Raw genomic sequence first — 23,184 nt, 5'->3', positions numbered from 1 at the left:
GGAAAACTTCTACTTGCTCTCAGGTACCACAGCAATATGACACAGAGGTGTTAAGGTAGCACCACAGCTCACTGTAATCATCTACTGAGGCCTCTTAACATGATGTATTCCTGCCGAGCTGCAAAAGCCAGAGTTCGCTGATAGAAATGCAGGCAAAATCTAAGCTTGCAGGATGCAGTGTTATCCCCTCAGAGCTTGGCTATGTAAAGATGGGAAATAAGGCTGGAATTGAGGGATAAAAAGCCCTTTAAAGGGTTTTGTCATTACACAGCACTAGGTGTCTTCTCTGAATATAAATGCTGGGATGTAAAGATACAAGATAATGATGTTATAGTAACCTGAACCCAAAACCCCTCAATCAACAGAAATGGCTCAACTCACATGAAGTGCATCTGTGCTTATAATGACAGCAAAAAGTGCAGTCAGTGCTTATGCAAATATGTGTTACTTAAAATTTAGTATCAACATAATTGGAGTATTGTTTTCTGCATCACTGAAACAGGGGATGTTTGCAGTTAAGGATGTTATTACCTAATCTAATAAAAGCGGCTAATATATTTGCTCATAATTAAAATCTTGTTCAGTACTTTACATTAAGCAATTATTGCATGCTAATCCCTCCTTTAATGCATGTTGTTTGGGACTTGGGCCACAGTCACATGAAGCAGACACAAACCTGAACCTATTCGAAGAACAGCTAAGTTTTCTAACTAGCTAACTATTTCACTGAGGGTTACACATTATCAGTCTCCGCTGTTTGGTGTTAATTATTCTCACATTGCGGAGACTAGTTAAGCACCAAGTCTAACACTGATTAACACGCTGTGGCTTCCTCAGTATGAATCAAAGCTCATGGCACACATGACTCCTACTTGGAGTCAGAGGAAGTGGCAAGCATGAATTAAAATACACAAAATGTGCATTTTTGGTGGTTGTAATTTTGTGTGTGAATGTATTATAATGTTATAAATGTAACACAAAAGTTGTCTGTACAAGATTCAATCAAATCAAAGTCAATAAACTTGTGTAGGGTTTTCTCCTCTCCTCTGGGTATTCTGATATAGTGGTGAACATTTTTCACTTTGCCTGTGTTTGCTTTTTTGGTAAATGATGGGGTACCAAAGTCTCTCTCTATCAGGAAGAAATTAAAGCAAACATCTGTGGAATAATGGACAGGGAAATGAATTCTCTCACTAGCAAGCTTGTTGTGCGGGTGCCACTGAACGTGACGAGCATGCATGTGCCAGACCGGTGGAGTGGAACTCTTTGATGGGCATGTTCAACACATGGGCACGATGCCAATTTAGACAAGCATGCCCATGAAAAGAACCTCCTACTGCATGTTAAGTGTGTGAATGTAACCGTGTGTGAATATTGAGAATACACCATACATACCACATTTCTTATTTAAAAATGAATTGCAATTAAATTACATGTCGAAAATCTGTGTCTACAGATGTTATTCTGCACATCTGGAGTCAGCCAGCATTCTAGTAACGATGTGTGATATACCTCCTCTGAAAATATTATATAAGAATTTTACCAATATATTCGCTGTATATATTACTGTACAATTATTATCAACATTTGATGCTCGAAAAAGAGTTGCTTTAATTAAAAAACCCTAATCATACTTACAAAAATCTAAACATACCAGCACATAAATGTCTCAAAAATGCTTCAACAACTGAAGGCCAAATGCTTGTAAGGCACAATGCTGCCATCTCCTGGACAAAATAATTGATGCACGTATCTGATTTTTTTTACTGTAAAGTGCAAAAGGACCATTTGGCAAATGAAATATTTTTTCTGGATTAATTTAATATAATAAGCTGTAAAGCAATGTACTAATTCAAGAGGAGAAAACCACAATCCAAAATTGGAGGTTTAGTGGATGTGAGACTGAGTCTGTCATTGAAGTTAATGACTGACAACCCCACTTTAGTATTGCTTATTTTATACATGCATAATGACGATATTCTAGTTGATCAAAAATGTAAATTCTTGGAAATAAGAGCTAAATGGAACTTTGATGTTGTAAATCCATACATTTTATGAAATGTGTCCTTTTTTGTACTTACTACTGTATCACTTGAGGACTAGAGCAAATACTCAATGTAAATAGTATTCCTTTTGTTTGCGTAAGATTCCATACGAGGCCTATGAGATGAGATGCTTTTGTCTACAATTGTTTTATTCAAAATGCTGCAAATGCTTTTGGATTTTTTTCCCATGGTTGGTGACATTTATCAGCTCATGCACCAAAATCTACAATATGTCTTCTTAATTAATGTGTATCTTCAATAAAACAATGCAATCCTCTCACAACTTATTATTAATAATATCATCCTTATTATTTGTTGTGCTGAGCAATAAAGCTATGCTAAATGGTCCATGTGCAAGAGAAAACAAAATACCTGTTTAAATATTTTAGCTTCCAAATGTATGTATTCGCCGCACTGCTCCTTTAAATAAGTGACCACCTGTTCTTCTGGCGTCAGCATCATCCGCAGGCGGTACGATGGCGATCGATACGGCAGTAAAATGTTCAAAGTGGGATATTTTGAGAAAAGCTCGACTTGCAGGAAGGGAAACGCGATCATCGAGCTGACTGGCTCGACGAGAGCATGACACCTGATATCAAATGTAACGTCAAGGTAGGCCTATATTATGTCTGGTTAAAGCTTAAAAATGATCGGTTTATTGCTTTACTCCCCTACTCGTTGTATAGAGGGGGGAATTGTATTTTTGTTTTCGATGGCTGTAATGTATCTGATGATTTGCATCGACTCGTCCTCCTGTGGTGATGCAGACAGATTGCCTGTGATTGACAGAGAAACACCGGTGATGGAGAGAAACAGGCTAATATGTAAATGTGAGGACACAGTGCAGGCTCAGTGCTGGCTCTCTGAATGTAATTATCAAGATCAACATTACAGGGACAAAAGATCATAACATCACATATATGCCTACGACATTATAGGAAACATAAGCCTGCATCCAGGAGCTGATGCCACCATAATCCTCTAAAATGAATAACTATATCTGGATGCTGTTTTTAATAAAACATAACATGAAAATGAGAAAATGAAGAGGCCTTTTCCATGAATTAGTATTTTATTTAGATTGTATCATGCTGTAATATTTCTCTGTTTGTATTGTCACATCAGTCTCTCATTGCCTATAGAATCAGCCCTTGAGCTGAGCAGAGCAGCTGAGTGAAATCACCGGTTTTTATTGAAATAAGCAGAAAGGAGCCTCCTGCAGGGAAAGTCAGCTCATTGTCTTCTTTACATAATTTGCACCTAATCATTTCGAAAGGTTAATGTATTAAAATTTAAAAGCATTGTATTGCCTTGCTGCAATGCCTAGTGCATTGATCCCATTGTTTCTTCTTCACAGGCCTAGTTTTTTCTTCTTCTCTAACAATAAAGCTAGGCATTTAGGCATTTTGACTTGCCTAAATGGCAGCTTTATTGATTATACTTAAAGATAAAGACTGTAACATATGTAGTGTCTGACAGTGAGGCATCATTCCTTTATGTTTGTCAAGAAAAACATATTTTTTTATGTAGTGAGACTATGAGTTTAATTTCTAAGTCCTGAAAAAGTCCTAAATTGCAAACCCTGTGATACAGAAAATATTTTGTCATAGAGGATGAGAGTAGAGACTGCGTGTTGCCATGGAACTGGTGACCTTGTTGCCATGGCAACAACCAGCAACACTTTGCAGTGGCCTATGATGTTTTTGTGCAAGAATGTAGCTACAGTCACTGAAGGGACCAATTCCTTTCCCATGTGTGGGTGAACCATCATATAGATAACATTACTCCTCTTATTGTAAGTTAATTCAAACTTAGATATGTTTTTTTTATTTTGGCTATTAACATTAGTTATGTTACAGTGATTCTGTGTATACTATCATTTAAGGCCTTATTCACAGAAGACAAATGGATGAAAAGCACAGATGTAGATAATTAAAAAATGTATGATGGCTGGATTTTATTATTAAGCTGCTTCAGTTTCAGCATCCTGCAATTGTGCATGCTTGCTTCACACTGCCACAGAACAAAGCCATCGTTACTGTTATTAGCAACACCTACGTTGATGAAAAGGGAAAATATCTGCTATAAAAAGAACATTTTCACATCTAAATGTCAACGCAAGTTCACAAGGAATTAAACATGGAGGTTCTGAATATTTTTGGGTCATTTTCGGCCTTTATTTCGACAGGACAACTGAAGACATGAAAGGGGGGGGGGGGGTGATGACATGCAGGAAAGGGCCGCAGGTCGGAGTTTAACCCGCGGCCTGCTGTGTCAAGGAATAAACCTCTATATGGGTGCCTGCTCTACCAACTGAGCTGTCCGGGCGTCCAGGAGGTTATGAATCTTAACTGGTCTTCTTGTCTCCCAGCTAGCCAGCCAGTCCACCTGGGAGGACCACATCTAAGACCTGAACGCCAGAATGACGTCAACACATCCTTAACATTGTCCCACCACCAGAAGCAAGAGGTGAAAACCATAGCAACAGACGTGACCTGTGTGTGTGTGTGTGTGTGTGTGTGTGTGTGTGTGTGTGTGTGTGTCCTGAGGATTCCTCTCTGTTTTATCAAGGTTGCATCAGAGCCTGAGAATTATCCGAGAATAAGCTTCTGCTAAGTCGAAGGAAGACAGGCTGTACCATGGGTGTGTACTTGTGTGTAAATGTGTGTATTCTATTCATGTGTGAAGCATTACATGTACTGTGTGCATTGGAGGGTTGATAGTGTGTATGTTTCTATATGCACCCATGTGAGTCTGTACAGATGTTAATCATCAAGCTCATTCAAGCCAGTGAGCAGCTCATGTCAATTCTGTGTGACTTTATCTCTCAATGTGGTGTGTCTGTGGGTCGGTCCTGTTGCTTATATAACTCCTTCAGCATCATGGAGAAGTCATTCCTCCTCTCACTGTTTCAAATGTACAACTATCACTGAGTAATAGATCACCAGGCAGCTGATTTCCTCTGACTATACAATTAGACACTCACCATGTTTACAGCAGCTTTTTAAAAGACAGACAGCACATTAATGTAATGCACTGTTGACATCCATTCAAATCATGGAAACCTCCTCAGGAATAAACTCTCATGTATGTTGACAGTTTGTTTACAGGTTGTTGTTTTTTTAAATGCCATATGTCGATATTCTTTCTATCTCAGGTATTGCCATGGAAGACCAACTGATGGAGGACAACTTAATGTGTATACCATAACCATAATCAAACATGTACCTTCTTTTGGGCTGACATCGCTTGATAATAGCTGCTATGGCTTTTTGTAATGAAAGCCTGCTGGAGGAGTGCGGCTTCATGGGGCTGGACAATGTAGAGGAAGCAGCAGAAAGTCTCCCGTCAGAAGCCACGACTCCCCTCATATCAGTCACTCTGCGTGTGACCCTGGCAGCCATAATGATTTTCATGATTACTATTGGTTTCCTCGGCAACGCGATTGTGTGTCTGATTGTTTACCAGAAACCTGCCATGCGTTCTGCTATCAATCTCCTCCTCGCCACGTTGGCCTTTTCGGACATTATGCTCTCTCTGCTCTGCATGCCCTTCACTGCAGTCACTGTGGCCACTGCCGACTGGAGCTTTGGAAGCGGGTTCTGCCGAGCGTCCATCATGCTGTACTGGCTGTTCGTCCTGGAGGGGGTGTCCATCCTCCTCATAATCAGTGTGGACCGTTTCCTCATCATTGTGCAGCGGCAGGACAAGTTGACCCCACACAGAGCTAAACTGTTGATTGCAGGTTCATGGTTGCTGAGCCTGTGTGTGTCTCTGCCGTCTGTAGTCGGGTGGAGGACGGGTGCAGCAGGTATTGGGGGTGCCTGGGCGCCGCAGTGTGTGCTGGGATACAGCGAATCTTTGGCAGACCGGGGATACACAGTGCTGTTGGCAGTGGCAGTATTCTTTGTACCATTTGCTGTCATGCTGTACTCTTACATGTGCATCCTCAACACAGTGCGCCGCAACACCCTGCGCATCCACAACCACACCAGTGAGCATTCCTGTTTGCCAGCCCTCAACCAAGTCAGCAAAATGAGACTGACTGGGCTGCAGCGGCCCCCGCAGATCAAGGTGGACATGAGCTTCAAGACCCGAGCCTTCACTACCATCCTCATCCTCTTTGTCGGCTTCTCGGTGTGCTGGTTGCCGCACACGGTTGTCAGCTTGCTGGCCGTGTTCAGCCGGCAGTTCTACTACAGCTCGGTCTTCTACCCAATCAGCATAGGCGCTCTTTGGCTCAGCTACCTGAAGACGGTCTTCAACCCCGTCATCTACTGCTGGAGGATTAGAAAGTTCAGGGAGGCCTGCCAGGAGTTCATTCCCAAGAGCTGCAGACTGTGTCCCAGAGTGCCAGGCAGGAGCCGCAGGAGAGTGAGGCCCAGCAACATCTACGTGTGCAGCGAGACTCAGTCAGCTGTGTAAAACAAGGAGGACCAGTTGGTCGATGCACAAACCAGCAGGTGTTGAAACTGCTATCAACTGTTTTTTTTAACTCTGTTCCTCATAAAAAGCAATCAAAGGTGAATGAAGTTCACCTTAATACTATACTGGTCATTAACAAAATAATCTCACCACAAGAATGAACTTTCAGTCTTCATTTTTTAAGCCAACATGGATAAGAAGTCCTGTAAGTGCGCAGAGAAATCAAAATTTGAATATCGACAATTTCGTGAGAACTGGACAACTCCATCTGCTCAGGAAGGTTGTGGGAAGCAATCGAAAGCTTGTGGTGAGATTATTGTGTCTGCTGCTTTCAGTCTACAGGTATCCTGGTGGATATAACTTCTTAGCCATTATGGTTTCTGAAAATGAATGCAATCTAAACAATTTCTTATCCTCCATTGTCAATTGGCTTCTCTGTTTCATCATTTGTCCCTGAAGTGTTTCATCAATTTCATTCTGTTTCTTCAGACTGTAGACTCAATCTTTAGGCTTTGAGTAGTAGTGGTGATAATAATTCTATTGTCAGTTATGTGATGAGTTTAAAAAAAAAAGCATACAAGGTATTAACGTTTAGTGATGTTCTCAGAAAATAGTCCGTAATCTTTTAACTGACGTCTTTAAAAAGAACTTATTTGAATGAGATTTGTGCAGAAACACGACCTTGTGCGAGTTGAAACTGTTGAGTGTGTCAACAAAAAAGTGTGTCAGTTGTGTGTCAGTTAATCTGTGAATGTTTACTTGAACGTTTTATCTTTTGATGATAAACGACACCAGGTAAATAAATACAGTTTGTACAAGAGGCTGCATTGACAGACTGCTGAGTGCTTGGATGAAAAACAGCAGCTTTTACAATGTACATAATGGAAATGGGTTGCTGGGATACTGAGGAAGACATATATTCACTGTGAGTGGATGTGTATCTACTTCACTGAAAACAACAAACACAGCGGTTTGTTTATTAAATTACATCAGGTTAGGTAATCCCATTGGAATTGTAACTATTGTTTTTTCTAATGACTTAGGCTGAATGAACAAAAGAAGTGAATGCACTGTGGTTTTTATTCAACCTTTTATAAATATGTGTGGCATTTTGATATGGATAAAATATTACTGCAATTATTTGAGATATTTGTATGAATGCTATAAAGCTGAAAGACCATCATTAATAATACTGGCAGTCTCAGTCAGCCAGATAGAGGTTGTATAGGTTGTATATTGCTCTACAGCATGAAACAGGAAGATGGTGCTGTTCTTTCATTGTAAATTAAGTTAGTTTTATTTTCTGCTGAATTCTCAGAATTATTGTCAGACTGAATTTTGATTTTGTTTAACTTCATTAATTATATTTAAATTGCTGAACAAATCAGAGATAAGGTGTATTGAAAAATGGACACGCTGTTGTTAAAGCAGTAGAAGTAGTAGTGACATGACATATATATAGTACATATAGAACGACATTGCAAACAAGCAATCAAGCAATCAAGTGTTTAGTTGTCTGATGTGAATTGGAATTATATTCCACTCTCTTGAACCTCTGACAGACCAGGCTGACTGGCTAAAGGCACAATCTTCTCTTATAGACCAACAGTCCAAGTTATTAAACTAAATGTCACATAAGACAAAGAAAAGAAGCAAATTGATAGGCATGAAAATTATGTTATTATTATGTTAATAATGTTAGGAAGTTTTGCAACGATTAATGGTTTATCAAAAATAGAGAATAAAGTTTTCTATCCATCTATTGTGTTTTTAATTTTTGTATGATGTAGCCTATCATTTTTATTCTCTGTACCCAAATCATAACATGTGATGCCATAAGCTGATGAAATGTAGATACTGAGCTAATTCTGGGACAGTCAGGGACTGACCATTGTCCCTGTTAAATAAATAAATCAAAGTTTTAAACTTCTGCACCCGGTGCTGTTTAATGGGTTTGACCTGGAACTCACTTAATTCAAGAGAGTTATAAAACAATCACTTAAATAGTTGTCCATGTAGACTGACATTTTTTCTAACTTCTGAACCACAGGGAGAGAACAAGTACTCATTTAATGTCCAATATGAAAGGTGCTGAATTTAGGCCTACATGTAAATCACTTTCCTCCGTTCTCATACATTGATTCTTTAATGTGTAAGGTAACATTTGAAGTGGTTTCCATTTATGTAGACACACAATAACATTACATTTATACATTTACACAAAAGAAGAGTCATGGCAAATACAATGTGAATTAGGCCCTATGCACATTTACTCATGTTCCAACACATGACAACCAACGCACGGCCTCTCCCTCTTAATTTAGATCACATGGTTGCTTCTACATCACATTACTGTCCTAACTCAATCACTTAACTCACTTACTTTATGATCTGAGGCTGTGACAACAACTCCTCCAAGGCTGCAGTCATTTCCCACAACAGGCTAAACCAGTATAAGCTCAGGGACATGGTTTTTTTTATTTTGCATGTTGTCTACATACCCACAGCTGAGTTACATGTATATGGAGCTGTGAAACACATTATAAAGACAAATTATGCCTAGTGGTCATTATAATAGTTTAATAAACGATATGTTCTCGTGTTCTAACAATGAGAAGAGTGTGGATCTAAGTTGTTTTGCAGCCAGCTCGTGCAGAAGAGGAAACTTTCTGATTGAAGACGTTTTGCCATTCATCTGAAAGGCTTCTTCAGTTCTAACTGCTGTAATATATCTCTCTCCATGAGACACCCACGTACATGATCAATGGTTAAATCAGCATGTGATTGAAAATAGGATCTGCTTGTCACTAAGAGGACATATTTGAGACGTATAAACATGTGACTGATCGAGACAAGCCTTTACAAGCGGAAGGGCCTCTTATCTTTTAAAACTGCTCTAAAATTATTAAATACAGTCGGCTAGTTATGACATGTTTGATATAATTTCAAAATACTGAAGTGTGACTCCAATTAAGACAGAACTATCACAAAAAGTCGAATGTGTTTAACAACCAGAAAACATCAACCTGGCATGATGTTAAAGGGCCAGTGTGTAGGATTTAGTGGAACCTATGGTGGCCTTCAGTCAACGTAAAAACGTATAACACGCCCTCTCTACAGCCAGTGTTTGGTCTGTCCATGGAACAAACCTAACAAGTGAACACATCAGCAGATGAACCACACAAAGGTGTACTGTATGAAACACAATACCTGTACTGAACTGGACAACATCACAATAGTATGCAAACAAAATGAATAACATTATTGAGTAGTATATGTGCAGTTAATGTCTTGTTGACGTTTACATATTTATTTGTTTAGGCATTCCCTTGATGGACAGTTGTTTTTTTCAATCTGTATCACATATAAAACACTGACAGGGACCATTTGACTGCACAATGACTACTTTTACCTTTCATACTGTAGGCTAAGTACATTTTGTTGATAATAAGTTGGGATACTATTACTTAAGTACGCTAAGGTTTTGAATGCATTACTTTTACTTGTGAAAAGTGTACTACTAGTATTTCTTCTTCAGTAAAGGATCTGAATACTTCTTCTACCATTGATCATATCTGATAAAAAAAAATTTTTAATAGAAACGTGCAGGCCATGGATGGTGCAGGCATCCTTCAGTGAATAACATCATATGACATGATGACTGACACATGCCGTGTTGTTATGACGCGATGCATGCCGGGAAAACAATAAAAATCCAATATGGCGACTTCCACGGGGCAAGATGGAAAGACTGTCTGTACCTCGGATGTGGATCTATTACTGCACCCTGAGCTGTTGTCTCAAGAGTTTATGCAGCTGATATTAAGTGGGGTGAGTTCATGTTTGGAGAGAAATGTGTAAAAGGTCTTCTAATGCGGAGGTTTAGAAAGCACACCATAATATTAGCACACCGGCTAACAGTCTGTAAACTTGTTTCATCAGCAGCGGTTTTCTTAACGTTTATTCATTTTTGTCATATTATCGTAGAATGTGAGCTAACAGTTAGTTTTTTTTCTCAATCTGAATCAGAAACATGTCAGTACAAGGGACTGTGAGAGTCGGGACCAGCTCACAGAGCTTTACCTCCGGCATGTCATCCCGCGGCCGCAGAGGACTTTACCCGACAGCCGCTGGGGCAAGAGGATGGAGAAGACCCGAGCGAGACAGACAGCGGCCGGTCACAGGTCAGTCAGCTAACGCCAACTACACTGGATGCTTTCAATATGGGCGTTGCTGTGTTTTCATAGGCAGCTAGTCAGTGGTGTAAAGTAACATTTACTCAAGTGCTGTCCTTCTACTTCTACTCCACTAAATCTCCGAGGGAAATATTGAACTCTACTACATGTATCTGACAGTTTTTATAAGATTCAGATCAGCAGATCAATCATTATCAATGATAAGAATTGAGAGGAAAAAAAAATAGCACTATAAATCCTCTCCGAATGTGTTTAATAGCAATTTACCAAACAACAGTTGAAAAGCAGAGCATAAGCTGAAATAGGAGCGCTAATCTCAGTTTTACAGTCCAGAGTCTGGCTGTGTTGGACTCTCCCGTTAATTTTAAACGGTGGTATTTAAATACTAATATTAATTTTTAAGCAGTTTTGTTGATTGGGGTTTCAGTTACTCAAGCTTAATTAACATTTTTGCTTATCAAATTGTCAGAAATAAAAGTAGTAATGTAACACAGACTCATTGCCTTTGCTGTACTCAAACCGATTATGCTTACTGTCGTTCGTATTTCTCCCCCAAAGGCCAATTCTGAGTCAGGAAAAACCCTGAAAGTGTCCCCCCTGTGCTATCTGACCACGATCGGAAAGCTGTGGCAGGAAAAGTTGACCCTCTCCTTGATTTCATGTTGTTTACAGAGAAGGAGATGTATGTGCATGTGCCTTCAACAATTCAAGATATTACAGTCCACAGGTGCGCTGTGCAGTTGTCCTGCTCCGAGCAGGTGGGCAGGCATCTCAGTGCGCCTCAGGGAAAAATGTCAGCACAGAGCAGATTGTCACCCTGTGCACCTGCTCGAAAATAGAGCCCTTACCATCAACATGAATTTAATCCATTTCAGTGTAAATGATTGATTTATTGTTGTCACTGTTGTCTGGTAATTTCCAGTTCCACTAACGACCACAATAGGAAAAGGCCTCTGATTGTGTTTGATGGCAGTGCCTCTCACTCTGGCCCACTAAAAGTAAAGAAACCAGAGGGAACTACTGTGTCAGCAGGAATCACTGACCGGTTAAAACCTCCTCCTGCTGCAAGCCTGTCCAACCCCATCCGCAAGCTATCTGGAAACACATCTTCCTCATCCATTCATTGCAGCACTGACACAGCGAGCCTCAAACGAGAAGCAAACCGCTCGGTAGGAACATTTTGTTCTGTCCCCTCAGTTATGCATAACCCCCCCCCCCCCAATCTTTCTGTGTGATTGAAGGAAAATTTGTGTTATTATCAATATTGTTTTGTATTGCTTGTGTTTTACAATTTTACAATACTTTCACAATAAACATGACTACTAATAATGCAATATACTGAAAAGAAAACTACATAACCCTAAAACAGCAAAACTTTCTTTCAAGAAAAGCAGGAATTGTTTTTAAAAAAAAAATGACCGCAGAGATAAAATCATGTGGGGGCAAAACTGTCAAAGAAACATAATGTGTTTGTAACTCTAATCTTTTAAGTCTTTGCAAAACAGAAAACTCATGATAGCAAATTATTATTAATCCATAAATGTTTTAAATCATCGATATTGGTATGCTAATGGCTCAGTAACACATTGCATTGCATTATGTGTGGTATTGATTCATTGTCTGACTGCTTTTTTTTTTAATACCTGTTGATGTTTCATCTTCCATCTCTTCAGGGTGAAATTAAGTCTCCAGAGGTGAAGAAAAAGATCCAGCATGTGACATGGCCCTGACCTCAGACCGCTATTCACATAGACCTGATGTGAGCTCGGACAGATCGCTCCTTTCCCACCAAATGTTGTCCAGTATTTGTGCTCTTCCCCTCACAGTTATTGAACTAATTACATCACAAAATGGATGGAAACCCTTTTTACCTCTGTGTCCAGGCCACCTCACAGCTCTCGCTCAGTCCCGAGAGCTGACCTGATGGGGTGGTGCTCCGAAGGTCATCCAGCTTTTGAAGTCGCCAGCTTCCTTGTTGCTTTCCACAACCTCAAGTGCCCTTTCCATCGATGACCAGCAACTCTCCTCAAGTCTCACACGTGAACACCTTCTAGAGGACAAAACAAGTGACACTTCTTTTGTTTTCTGAAATGCTGTTTATGGGAATTATGGTTGTTGATGTTCTTGTTTCTGTGCACGAGTTGGTTTTGGTCAGAGGGCCTCCAGTACTGGCTTGCAAGGGTTAAAGGGTGATTTTCCTGCCAGGTTTTGTTTAACATTTTGTAATTGGTAGTACCATGACTTAAATAGACAGATTGTTTTTGACATAAATGTCATAGACTCTCATAGTTTGAGATTTTGACTGATGGACATATCTAATAAACATTGTGAACACGTTATGAGGTAGTGCTAAAAAATATATGTTTTTCTCTGGTGTACATTTCAAAGGAAACAAATCACAGATTATGCAGATAGAATTTTAGAAGGTGTTTGTGTGTTTGAACCGGTAGTTGGTGTAATTTTTCTTCTCGATAAACTCCATTCCACTGAGCTTTGGCCTCGGTGCTGTTTCACAAGTTGTTCAGGGTTTTTGAATATGAGGCCCCGTCCACACGTACCAAAACAATCTTTTTTTTACCCGTCTTCCCTGGATTCGTTTCAAGAATAGTTGCGTCCAAACGAATCCACTTGTAAATGACTCAATACGCTACTTCATATGCCAGGCCTATAGGTGGCGCTGTTTCTGCTACAGAAATTTACCAAAAAAAACGGAGAAGAAGAGCATAGTCACTTCCACTTCCCATCATAACATGACTAGCTAGATTATCATTTTCTCTTAATACATCCGTGGACTATAATAACTTTCACCACTGCTCATTTTATAAAGGCTGCCGCAAGAAAACGTGTCTTTGTTTACGTTGTATAATGTGCTGTTGGATTGCTTTTTATTTTGCATGATTGCAGCGCGCTAGCAGCGAAGCGACGTTAAGCCGCGTTAACGCTCAGCTCTAACATCGGCAGTCAAACAAACATCAATGATCCATGAATGATGTCTTTTTAATAATCTATAAGTTTTTCTTGCAGTAGCCTTTCTACAATAAGCCGTGGTAAAAGTTACTATAATCCGTTCAGGGAGTTGATAAGCAGACAGATTAGCTAGCTAGTTGATAAGTTATCTACTTCCACTTTATAAACAGATAGCCATAGCAGCTAACGTTAACGTTAATTCGCTGCTGGAGCGGTCAGCTACTTTAGCGATGTTTAACGTTGGCTACATAACGTTAGCAATATATCTTGTGTAGAATCCAGAGGGAAGGGTCAGGGAGCAGAGTATTTAGATGAAGTGAGCTGGTTTGACCATGGAGATGGGACATGCTCGCTTAGCTTCACCGCAGTTGTGTGCGTCAGCGGCTGTGGGAGAGGGTGTAAAAGAGGGGTGTGGCGATTACATCATCGATACGGATCTGTATTCACCATCCATACGAAGCCAAACGAGAGCCGTTTTCGGATTTTTTCACCCTGAGACCTGGTTTCAAAAAAGTGCGTTTTCAGGCAGTGCGTTTGCAGGATTCGTCTGGACGGTCGGCCCAAACGAAGCAAAACATGTGCGTTTGCACAAAAAAACGTTTCCGTGTGGACGGTCCCTTAGTGTAGTGTGCTATTGTGCATCTGGATCATAATTCACTGCTAAATAAGGGTGTCACGATTCTCCAAATCCACGATTCGATTTGACCTTAGATTTTAAAAACATCGATTTTAAACTTTTTCTTTTCATCACTGACGGCTATGCCACAAAGAAGAGCCACTATATTGCAAAAGGGTACTTTACAATAGTTTGAGTTTTGCAGAGTTTGAGGTGCACCTGAATGCACCATGCATTCATGTTGTACACCGTGAAGTCCCGTTGGCGCCCACAGGCTTCAATGTTCCTTGTTTGTTTACATAACTCACAGGGAAGACAAAATGTTGCCACACTGACTTCAGTGAAGCAGGATTTTCCAGTTCTGTTGTTTCTCCATCATCTCTGACTTCAGCAGTGTTCATGATGTCTCAAAAAGTGCAGCTGCAGGCTACTGGTAATCAATCAATCAATTCAAAACAATTTATTTGTCACGTGAAATCATATAAAATACATTTTCGGTGAAATGTTATCCTGTCAGTTCCTACAATTTATGCATTAAAAACAATAATGATAACTAAATGTGTATAAAAATGTTTATAATGGGGGGCACCCATGGCAGGATAGGGAACCGCCTATTGAATGTTCAGCCCAACAAAGCTGTTTCCATACCAGGCAGCGATGTTTCCTGTCAGGACGCTAAGCTGTGTCTTTAGCTGCATGCTACTGCCAGTAAGATACATTATGCCATCTGTTGTTGGTTTTTGTATGTGTTTTTTCGGACCCACAAGTAGGCGGGGTTGGTGGAAAAAAAAGTACTGGGAGAATTGCCGATCCTGCTTTTTGATTTTGAAAATCAAAATTGAAAGGTATGGTCGATTTTCAATTTAGAATCCAAATCATGACACCCCTACTTTTTAATAGCATTCACGGATCACCGTTTATTAATTAAACAAAAGAATGAATGTGTACTAAACCAGGAATATTGTATTTTTTAAGTATATTTATTCTAAATTGTTTATAAATTGACTTTGAAGTTACTGTCTTTGAAACGACTGTACGCAGAGTTCATCAAAAAGATTCACACAGCATTTTGAATCCATTTTCAAATCCAGTGTCATGTTTGTACCAACATTTTTTAAATAAATTGTCTCAATACAATTAATACTTTTGTTGATTTAATTACAGAAAAGTAAACAGCTTTTTGGCCCATGTCTAATTTGCCGGTATTGTAACATATACAGTACTTACTGTACTTTAACTAGCAACAAACTATACAATCTAAATTCCTCTTAAGAAGTCTTAGAACTGCCAATCTGCTGTAACTTTTGTATTAAATGTGTGTGCATTCTTCTGCTCAAAATAGAAATATTTCAACCGCTTTTTTATGTGAATAATTCATGTTATTTCATGCACAGCTACAGTTAACAATTATAAGAGTAAAGACACAGTTTTAATATATTTAATTTGTAATTGCAGAACTCATTCACAAAACCTCTACTAAATATAGCATCAAGCTAGCCCATGCACAAAGCAGTAATTATTATTACACTTCAAAGTGTATCTACATTCATATTGTAGATTTATTTCAAAATGCTTCATACAGCGTCTATCAGCAAATGTGTTACTGTTCTGTAAGCAAAGGTCTTCACTTAATTGCCAACAGTTATTTTATTAGTGATAACTTTTTCTCAAATAGTGAGCATTTAACTTAAATGAACTTTAGGTTACTTTAAATTAGTCTAAATTCAAATAACACTGTTAGTAGTTTGTATTTCGTGGCATACATCAATGTACATTCATAGTAATGCTAGGTTGTAAAGATGCTATGGATGCTATGCTCTGTGCTCTGATAGTATTTTTGTATATTTGTCATTCCTCTATCATAACATGGCCATCCAATCAGATGTGTCTGTCTTCCTTCAGACCGATTTAGATGTCCTTGCCGCACTCTGGGCACAGGATATCATCACGTTCGGTGAGGAAGCCACGGCCAACCAGGGACACGGAGCACTTCTTACAGTTGAAGCAGTCATTGTGCCACTGGCGCTCCTCAAAGGAAATGTACTTGCTGCCTCCAAGGCCTGAAAGTGAAGAACAAATCCAAGTCAAATCAACTGGAAAACATTTTTTAAACAATCCTTTTTAGATTCAGGGAGACCAATACATTGATAAAATGTGATTACCACTGATGGGGGTGGTGCAGGAGGCACACTTCTTGGCATAAAGGTTGCAGAAGCAGTTGAGACAATAGGCAAAGTCATCTCTAGAGGTAAACCTCTGGCCAGACAGCTGCTGCTTGCAGCTGGTGCACAGGAAGCAGTCCTTGTGCCAGGGCTGGTCACGGTAGGTCACCCCACCAGTGGTGATGGGCTAATAATAATAATAAGAGTGTCATATTATCACACTTTTTTGAGACTCATACATGTGCAATCAGTTTTCTTTGAGTGAAGATGGATCATAATTAAGTACTACTTTGAAAATCATTTGCAATTGGGTGTCCTACCTTCTTGCAGTGCACACACTGCATGGCAAACTGCTTCTCATAGCAGGGCACACAGAAGTTATGGTTGTCCTTGGGGATGAAGCTCTTGGTGCCAATGGGCTGCTGGCATCTCTGGCAGGTGAAACAGGTCTCGTGCCAGCTGTTACCCTTGTGCTCCATCTTCCTGGAGCCTTCAGAGAAACGTAAAGGGATGCAAAGACAACAGCAATTAGACTAAGAAAAACAGTCAAAAATAATTTGGGTCTTGTTTGTGAGAAAATTTTACATTTTGAATAATCAGTCCAATTTATGGAAAAGCGCATAATTTAATAGAAATATAAGTACTAGGAATTTCTTAAATGTTTGGTCCATATTGTAGTTGTCTCAGTATCAATCCAGAGGACTGTTAAGAGGTCGTCATAAAGTGATACATGTGGCACCATGCACATTCTTTATGGTTTCATAATCTGAAGCGTGTTTTGTATTTGTATTAAAGGGTTAGAATTGCCCCAGTTCCTGCACACGTAATTATATTCTTAGATACATACTTTAAAAGACATATACAGAGGAATTGGGTTTAAGGCCTGAAAACAGTTTCTATTTATAATGTATTATCTGTAAAATTACTATGGCTCAAATTACCAACAGAAACATGTCCTGACTGATTGCCTGCCTTAACATAAATACACTGATTTATTGTGCATGTAATGTAAGAGACACATTAAGCAGCATTAAGATTTAAGACAATTGTATGTAAACCATTCACGGACGCACTATTCTGATGCTAACTGTAGATAGAGTTTTTTCATGTCAAAAATTGGATTTCGCTATCTGTTGCGTTGGCATCAGCTTAACTATTTGCTCTCTTTGTGGTTTTCTTCTTACCTGGCATGATGGTTTTCTTGCACTCGTGGCACTTGGAGGAATACTCATTGGAGTAGCACTCAGTGCAGAGGAGCTTTTCATCCTTGGTGGAAAAGGGCTTGTCCACCAGCGAGCGCTTGCACTGGAAGCACATGAAACACTCCTCATGCCAGTGACGGTCCTTGTATGACAGATCCTACAAGAACATCAGATTGACAGTTAGCCCGACCGACTAGTGTTTAAAACAGAAATGCACAGAAAGAGCATGTTAGGGCTCAAATGCACAATGTATGTTGTGACATCTCTTACCCTGGTGTTGCAGCCAATGGGCTTCTTGCACTCCTCACAGGTGTTGGAGTACAGGCTCTCGTAACATTTCACACAGTAGGGATTCTCTTCTCTCAAAACATACTTCTTCCCAAACAGGGACTCCTTGCAGTAGTGGCAGTCGTAGCGCTCGGTCATTTTGACCCAGAGTCACTCACCTGAGAGAGAGAGAGAGAAACACAAAGAGACACAGGAAGTGAAAGGAGAGAAAGTATACTGTGATGTTATATAACGGGTAATTCTGCATATAAAAAAGCTTTATCTGTATGATTTCTGCATCCTAAATAACATTAAGCTTTGTAGACAGTTTGGTCTTTTTGCTTCTCATTTCAAATACATCTTTGCCGTGACACTGACACTCAGCAGATAGCAATTAATTCTAAGCAATAAATGTTTTCTAGGACACATTCAGTATGAAGATCCTTCACATTACAGTTTTCTTCCCATGTTGCAAATTCTCCCCTTTCATCTCTCTCTCCCATCTCTCAGCAGTCCTTCATTTTGTTCTCGTGTCAGAACTAGAAGGTGACAGATGAGGAAGATATAAATAACCTCTATCAGTCCAGCTTAGAGACTGTCAACTTTTGCCCCGTTTGCATACCAACCCTCACCATGCCACTGTACACTGACCCATCTATCACCTCACGTCTAGCTGTCAGCACCAGATCACTGTATCCCTTGTCATCATGCATGTGTGTACGTGAGTGTGTGTGTGTGTGTGTGTGTGTGTGTGTGTGTGTATCGGTGTATAAGTGGGTTTGAATAGCATTCATAATAATGGATACTCACAATCTGCAGCTGTTTGTGGTCTGCCTGTTAAGCCCTCTGGTTATCCCACCTGCGCCTAAATACTCAGTGTACCAAGGATAGGCTATATATTTGAGTGCACAGTACATAAAGTGTTTAATACCAACCCGGGCTTTATCACTCACATGAATACTTTACTATTCATGTGACTATATGTGCTCGGCAAAGCTTTGACCATACAACAAGGCTAGATAAAATGGATGGAAATCTCAAAATCATACATTCCCTTCTGACCATTCTTTCATGTTCTTCTTTTCTTAAATTCTTGCTTTCCTGTTTTTAATTGAGCTGCTCTCTATTGTTGTTATTCCCTTTATCTTGCACTTTTATTGTGCTTGGACTGTCAAAGCTTCTGCCCCTTGATCTATTTGTGATCACTGTCTATTCCCATCTCAGTGGTCCAACATGAGATCTGTGAGTGATTTCTTATAATATATTTTATCTGGCTGAAGTTCAGATGTATAATCTGCGCTGAGTTTTTCTCAACCCCTCCCACATTCCCTCATTGTCTATTGCTCCCACCATGACTCACCTAGCTTATATAAGGATTTATGTGACTCCTAAAAATAAAAAAAGGATAATCTCAACTGCCACAAATAAAAGCTTCAGCTATTCAGACATGCAGCTGTTCCCCAGCTTCTGGGGCCTCTTTGATGCTGCCCATCTGGAAGTTTCTCACTGCAAATCGCTTGATGCCAAGCGATGGCCACTTGGATGACAAATGTTTGACCAGCTTGCAGCCTGGTTGATCCCCAGAAAGTTCCAGTGCTTTTTCAGAGTGAAAATCAACTCTCTGTGCATTACACTTATTTTCCAGTTTTTGTGAGGAATGTATTTGTTAGTCAAGCTGAAAAAAACAATCATGAATTTAAGTGCCTTGTATGGCTCAAAAAACCTTACAATCTACATATAATTCCAGATGTTTTAAAGATGCGTAAGACTGTCTTTAAAATGTTATCCAACCATCTATAGAAATGCAAACCATAAACCAGTACCTTCTCCGAAAGTGAGACCTCTAAACAGCTTGCTTACATAAAGTTTCTACTCTTCCAAAGCAACAATTCTGGAGGAATTCCCGGTCAATTAAATAAGTACTATCAAATAGCCACTAATAATAGCCTTGTAAGTGGATAAAGGAATGAAATGTTAACTCGAATTAAGCTCTAAATAGAAAATGTTCCTGTTAAATCTTGAATTACAGTTCACAATCTAACTAAGAGCAATATAAATAAAAGTTTGCACTTCAATCTGAACTCTTCCACCAACTGTAAAAGTAAAAGCTACTTTAAATTTACTATATTCCTCTTTTATGTAGAGATCTTTTCAGGAACCTATCAAATCCCTAGTTGTTGTATTGTATTACCAGAACTTTTTTGTGCGATTGATGTGACTAGAAGATTTGATACTCAATTCCGTCATACCAAAATGCTGTGAAGTGCGCCATAAAAAAAGATCAAAAGAACAGACCAGTTTGCCAAAATGGATATCACAACTGTGTAATAACAAAGGAGGAGATGACACCTTTACTACCACAGTTTTGCTGAAGGAAAGTGTGAGCTTGATGAGAAGGAATGAAAGAAGGGTGGAAATGAACTCTGCTAACAGGTTCGACAGGGGTTGTGCATTTTTTGGAGATGATAAAATAATTTAATAAAGTCAGGCTGTCTGAGACAGACAAGAGGACAGACAGTGTGGATACAGAAGAGGAGGTTAATTAGTGAAGGTACTGTGCAGGTGGAAAGAGGGAGAACAGGAGCAGGTGGGTGGGAAGGCAGACAGGAGGATGCCAGAGCACAGTGAGCGGCTGTGTCCCGGAGAATGGAAGACATGGTGAATGAACCCAAGTGAAAGGAGGAATGGGTGGAAAGATGGACGAGTGGATGGATGGATAGTGGAGCAGTTGAACAGAGTTGGGTCTTACCTTCCTGTCTGCGGAGTGTGTGCCTGTGCGGAGTCTAGGGCAGACTGAGAGGAGGCTCCGGGTGAGCTGAAGTTTCTGCTGATTGTATTACTCCACCCATCAGGGGCTAATTGAAAATGGGGGAGGGGCGAATGGGGAGTTGGGGGGTGCAGGGAATCTTTTTTAAGATGATCTATAAATACAGCGGCGCTTCACAGAGATAACCCCAAGGCCCACTTTCACTTGCTCATTCAGTCACCAGTGAAACCGTGTGGCCTTTTAAGGTCACTCAGTTGTTCACTCTCTCACATACTCACTTTGTGATACACTTGCTTATTCACTCACTTAAATTTCATCTTTCTAATATTTTTGTTTCTCCCCACAACAGCCTTATCATATCATCCCCCCCTATCCCACTTCCTGGAGAAAAGCATGTTCTCAACTTCTGTTTTCTTTACATCTGAGATATCTGAGTTATCATTATCATAATATTGCACTCACTCACACACACACCACACACACACACACACACACACACACACAGTTATGCACACTGTTACATAATGCCACAATCTTTCTATGGCCGGTTGATCCATGATGGAAAGGACGCCATGGGTCAAACGTCAAAGATTGTTGTCCTGTGAGATTTATCCCTACTCATATGTCTCATCTGTCTTTACCTCCCTATATTTCTCCTCACAGGGGAATACACATTCAATCCCTAAGCCCAACCTCCAACGTGTCAGGTATAGTATCCAGGCCTGATAATGACAGACACCCTCATGGTTTCTAAGAAAATTGTAGCACTATTTTCTGCAACCCTACACTCTCTTGTTCACACTGCTACAGCACCCTCCATCAACCCCAAGCTAGCATAAATTCTTTCTTTAATTATCCCAGCTCTCTCTCTCTCTCTCTCTCTCTCTCTCTCTCTCTCTCTCTCTCTCTCTCTCTCTCGCTTTCTCTCTGTTTGAAGCAGGTTTTCCTGACCTGGTGGTCCCTGGATACTCTCTAGCGTCACTAGATTAAAGTGCTCTATTTAAAGACCAAAGAGCCATAGAGACATTGGTGCTTCACAAAGTGTGTGTGTGTGTGTGTGTGTGTTGCATCTATGTGCATGTGTGTGTTCGTATGTGTTGTATCGTGTATAAAAAGAGTTCTTTTTCACGGCATGGCTACCAGTCAGTCTACCCCTTTGGTCCAGACTGAAATATCTGAAACTTTGTACATATATTTTATACAGACATTTTAGTCCCCAGAGGATGAATGCTATTGATGAGCCCCTGACTGGTTGACTTTTGTGGTTTTGAGTGAAATATCTCAACAACTGTTGTCATCCAAAAGCATTGAGACACACATTCATGTTCCCCTCAGGATAAATTGTAAGAAGTTTGGTGATCCCTTAACCTTTCATCTAACGCCATTATCAGGTCAGAATTTTAATTGTGTGTAATACTTTGGTTTATTACCAAATACCTGCATACTGTTTAGCGCTGATAAGTGTGTTAGTATGCTAACACACTAAACTCAGATGATGAACATTTTACAAAGTATTTTTACGGACCTACTTACTAAACATCAGCATGTTAGCATGCTGATGTTTATGACATTAGCATTTAGCTCAAAGCACCACTATGTTGAGGTATAGCCTCACAGAGGCATTAGCATGGCTGTAAACTCTTAGTCTTGTGGCTGTGTCAGGGAATACAGGTTTTATAACAATGTGTTTTTTACTGCTCTTATGGAAGCTGCTCCAAATGCCAACTGGAATTAAAATATCGTCAAAAGGAACTTTTCAATTTCTGTTTAAATGTAGATTATAGTAGCTAAGAAATTCAATGAATATCATCCTGAACAAGTTTAAAACAAGCAGCTGGAACAAACAGGAATCTATGTAGTTTGGAGTAGTCTGCAAAATTGAAGTCAGATGACAGGTCGTAAAACAGAAGAAGATGTTGTGCTAGTACACAGGACAAGACTGGGAATAGATTTGATTTAATTACTTCCCCAACAAACATTTGGCATCTTTTCATTCATGCATCTAATGTGCTTATAGTAAAAAAGTAGACGGATTTCACTCATAAAACTTGAGCACCAATATAAATCACATATGTTCATCACCATATTTCTCTTATATTTAAAATGTATAAATTAGACATATTAGAGTAATACTTAAGTATTTAAGCCAGGCATGGAAAAGCAATAATTTCAGTTCACTTAATTTCAGGCATGTGGTCTAATTGTTACCTTAATAAAGGTAGTCTTGATTGCCAGACCTGTCTCCACAGTGCTGTGGAGTAAGGTCTGGCTACACCACACATACATTCTGGGATAGAAAAAAAAACACTCTGGGTTGTTTGCATTTGTCTCTCTTCGCTCCGGACACAACAACGGTGGCTCTGCAAAATAGTCTTGGGAAGGAACTTGTTTTGGTGGAACATTTGCACCCCGCAAAAGAAAACACTGCATAAAATGTTAAATGAAGTTAACTGTTCACACAATACAGTAGCGTGAGCTGTTTAAATTAGCTGTATACATGGTTAAACAGAATTTGCTTTTACCAGTGTATCGCTGTG

General features: G+C 39.7%; 3 protein-coding genes across 6 annotated transcripts; 2 read left to right on the top strand and 1 right to left on the bottom strand.

Moving 5' to 3' along the window:
• Positions 1 to 2,509: 2,509 nt before the first annotated feature.
• gpr45 (G protein-coupled receptor 45) lies at positions 2,510 to 7,853 on the top strand. Of its 4 annotated transcripts, none has more exons than XM_039817129.1 (3): positions 2,510 to 2,657; positions 4,421 to 4,514; positions 5,203 to 7,853. In XM_039817129.1, exon 3 carries the CDS (start codon positions 5,310 to 5,312, stop codon positions 6,468 to 6,470), a length of 1,161 nt encoding a protein of 386 aa, XP_039673063.1. In that variant the 5' UTR covers positions 2,510 to 2,657; positions 4,421 to 4,514; positions 5,203 to 5,309; the 3' UTR covers positions 6,471 to 7,853. The 4 variants fall into 4 exon arrangements, with proteins under 4 accessions (XP_039673063.1, XP_039673064.1, XP_039673061.1 ...); XM_039817130.1 differs by having other exon boundaries at positions 4,421 to 4,688; XM_039817127.1 differs by having other exon boundaries at positions 4,417 to 4,514.
• Positions 7,854 to 10,159: 2,306 nt separating this feature from the next.
• On the top strand, positions 10,160 to 13,005 carry c12h2orf49 (chromosome 12 C2orf49 homolog). Its single transcript, XM_039817085.1, has 4 exons — positions 10,160 to 10,301; positions 10,500 to 10,654; positions 11,589 to 11,835; positions 12,340 to 13,005. The coding sequence occupies exons 1-4, from the start codon at positions 10,191 to 10,193 to the stop codon at positions 12,394 to 12,396; spliced, it is 570 nt and encodes a 189-aa protein (XP_039673019.1). The 5' UTR covers positions 10,160 to 10,190; the 3' UTR covers positions 12,397 to 13,005.
• Positions 13,006 to 15,390: 2,385 nt separating this feature from the next.
• LOC120570592 (four and a half LIM domains protein 2) lies at positions 15,391 to 20,766 on the bottom strand. The gene is made up of 6 exons (XM_039819004.1): positions 20,630 to 20,766; positions 17,884 to 18,059; positions 17,596 to 17,770; positions 16,732 to 16,901; positions 16,412 to 16,598; positions 15,391 to 16,309 (listed from the first exon to the last, which is right to left on the bottom strand). The coding sequence occupies exons 2-6, from the start codon at positions 18,037 to 18,039 to the stop codon at positions 16,158 to 16,160; spliced, it is 840 nt and encodes a 279-aa protein (XP_039674938.1). The 5' UTR covers positions 18,040 to 18,059; positions 20,630 to 20,766; the 3' UTR covers positions 15,391 to 16,157.
• Positions 20,767 to 23,184: the final 2,418 nt, after the last annotated feature.

The sequence above is a fragment of the Perca fluviatilis genome, chromosome 12 (assembly GCF_010015445.1).
Source record: "Perca fluviatilis chromosome 12, GENO_Pfluv_1.0, whole genome shotgun sequence".
In the NCBI taxonomy this organism is placed as follows: Eukaryota; Metazoa; Chordata; class Actinopteri; order Perciformes; family Percidae; genus Perca; species Perca fluviatilis.
This window is presented reverse-complemented; position numbering and strand designations above follow the sequence as displayed.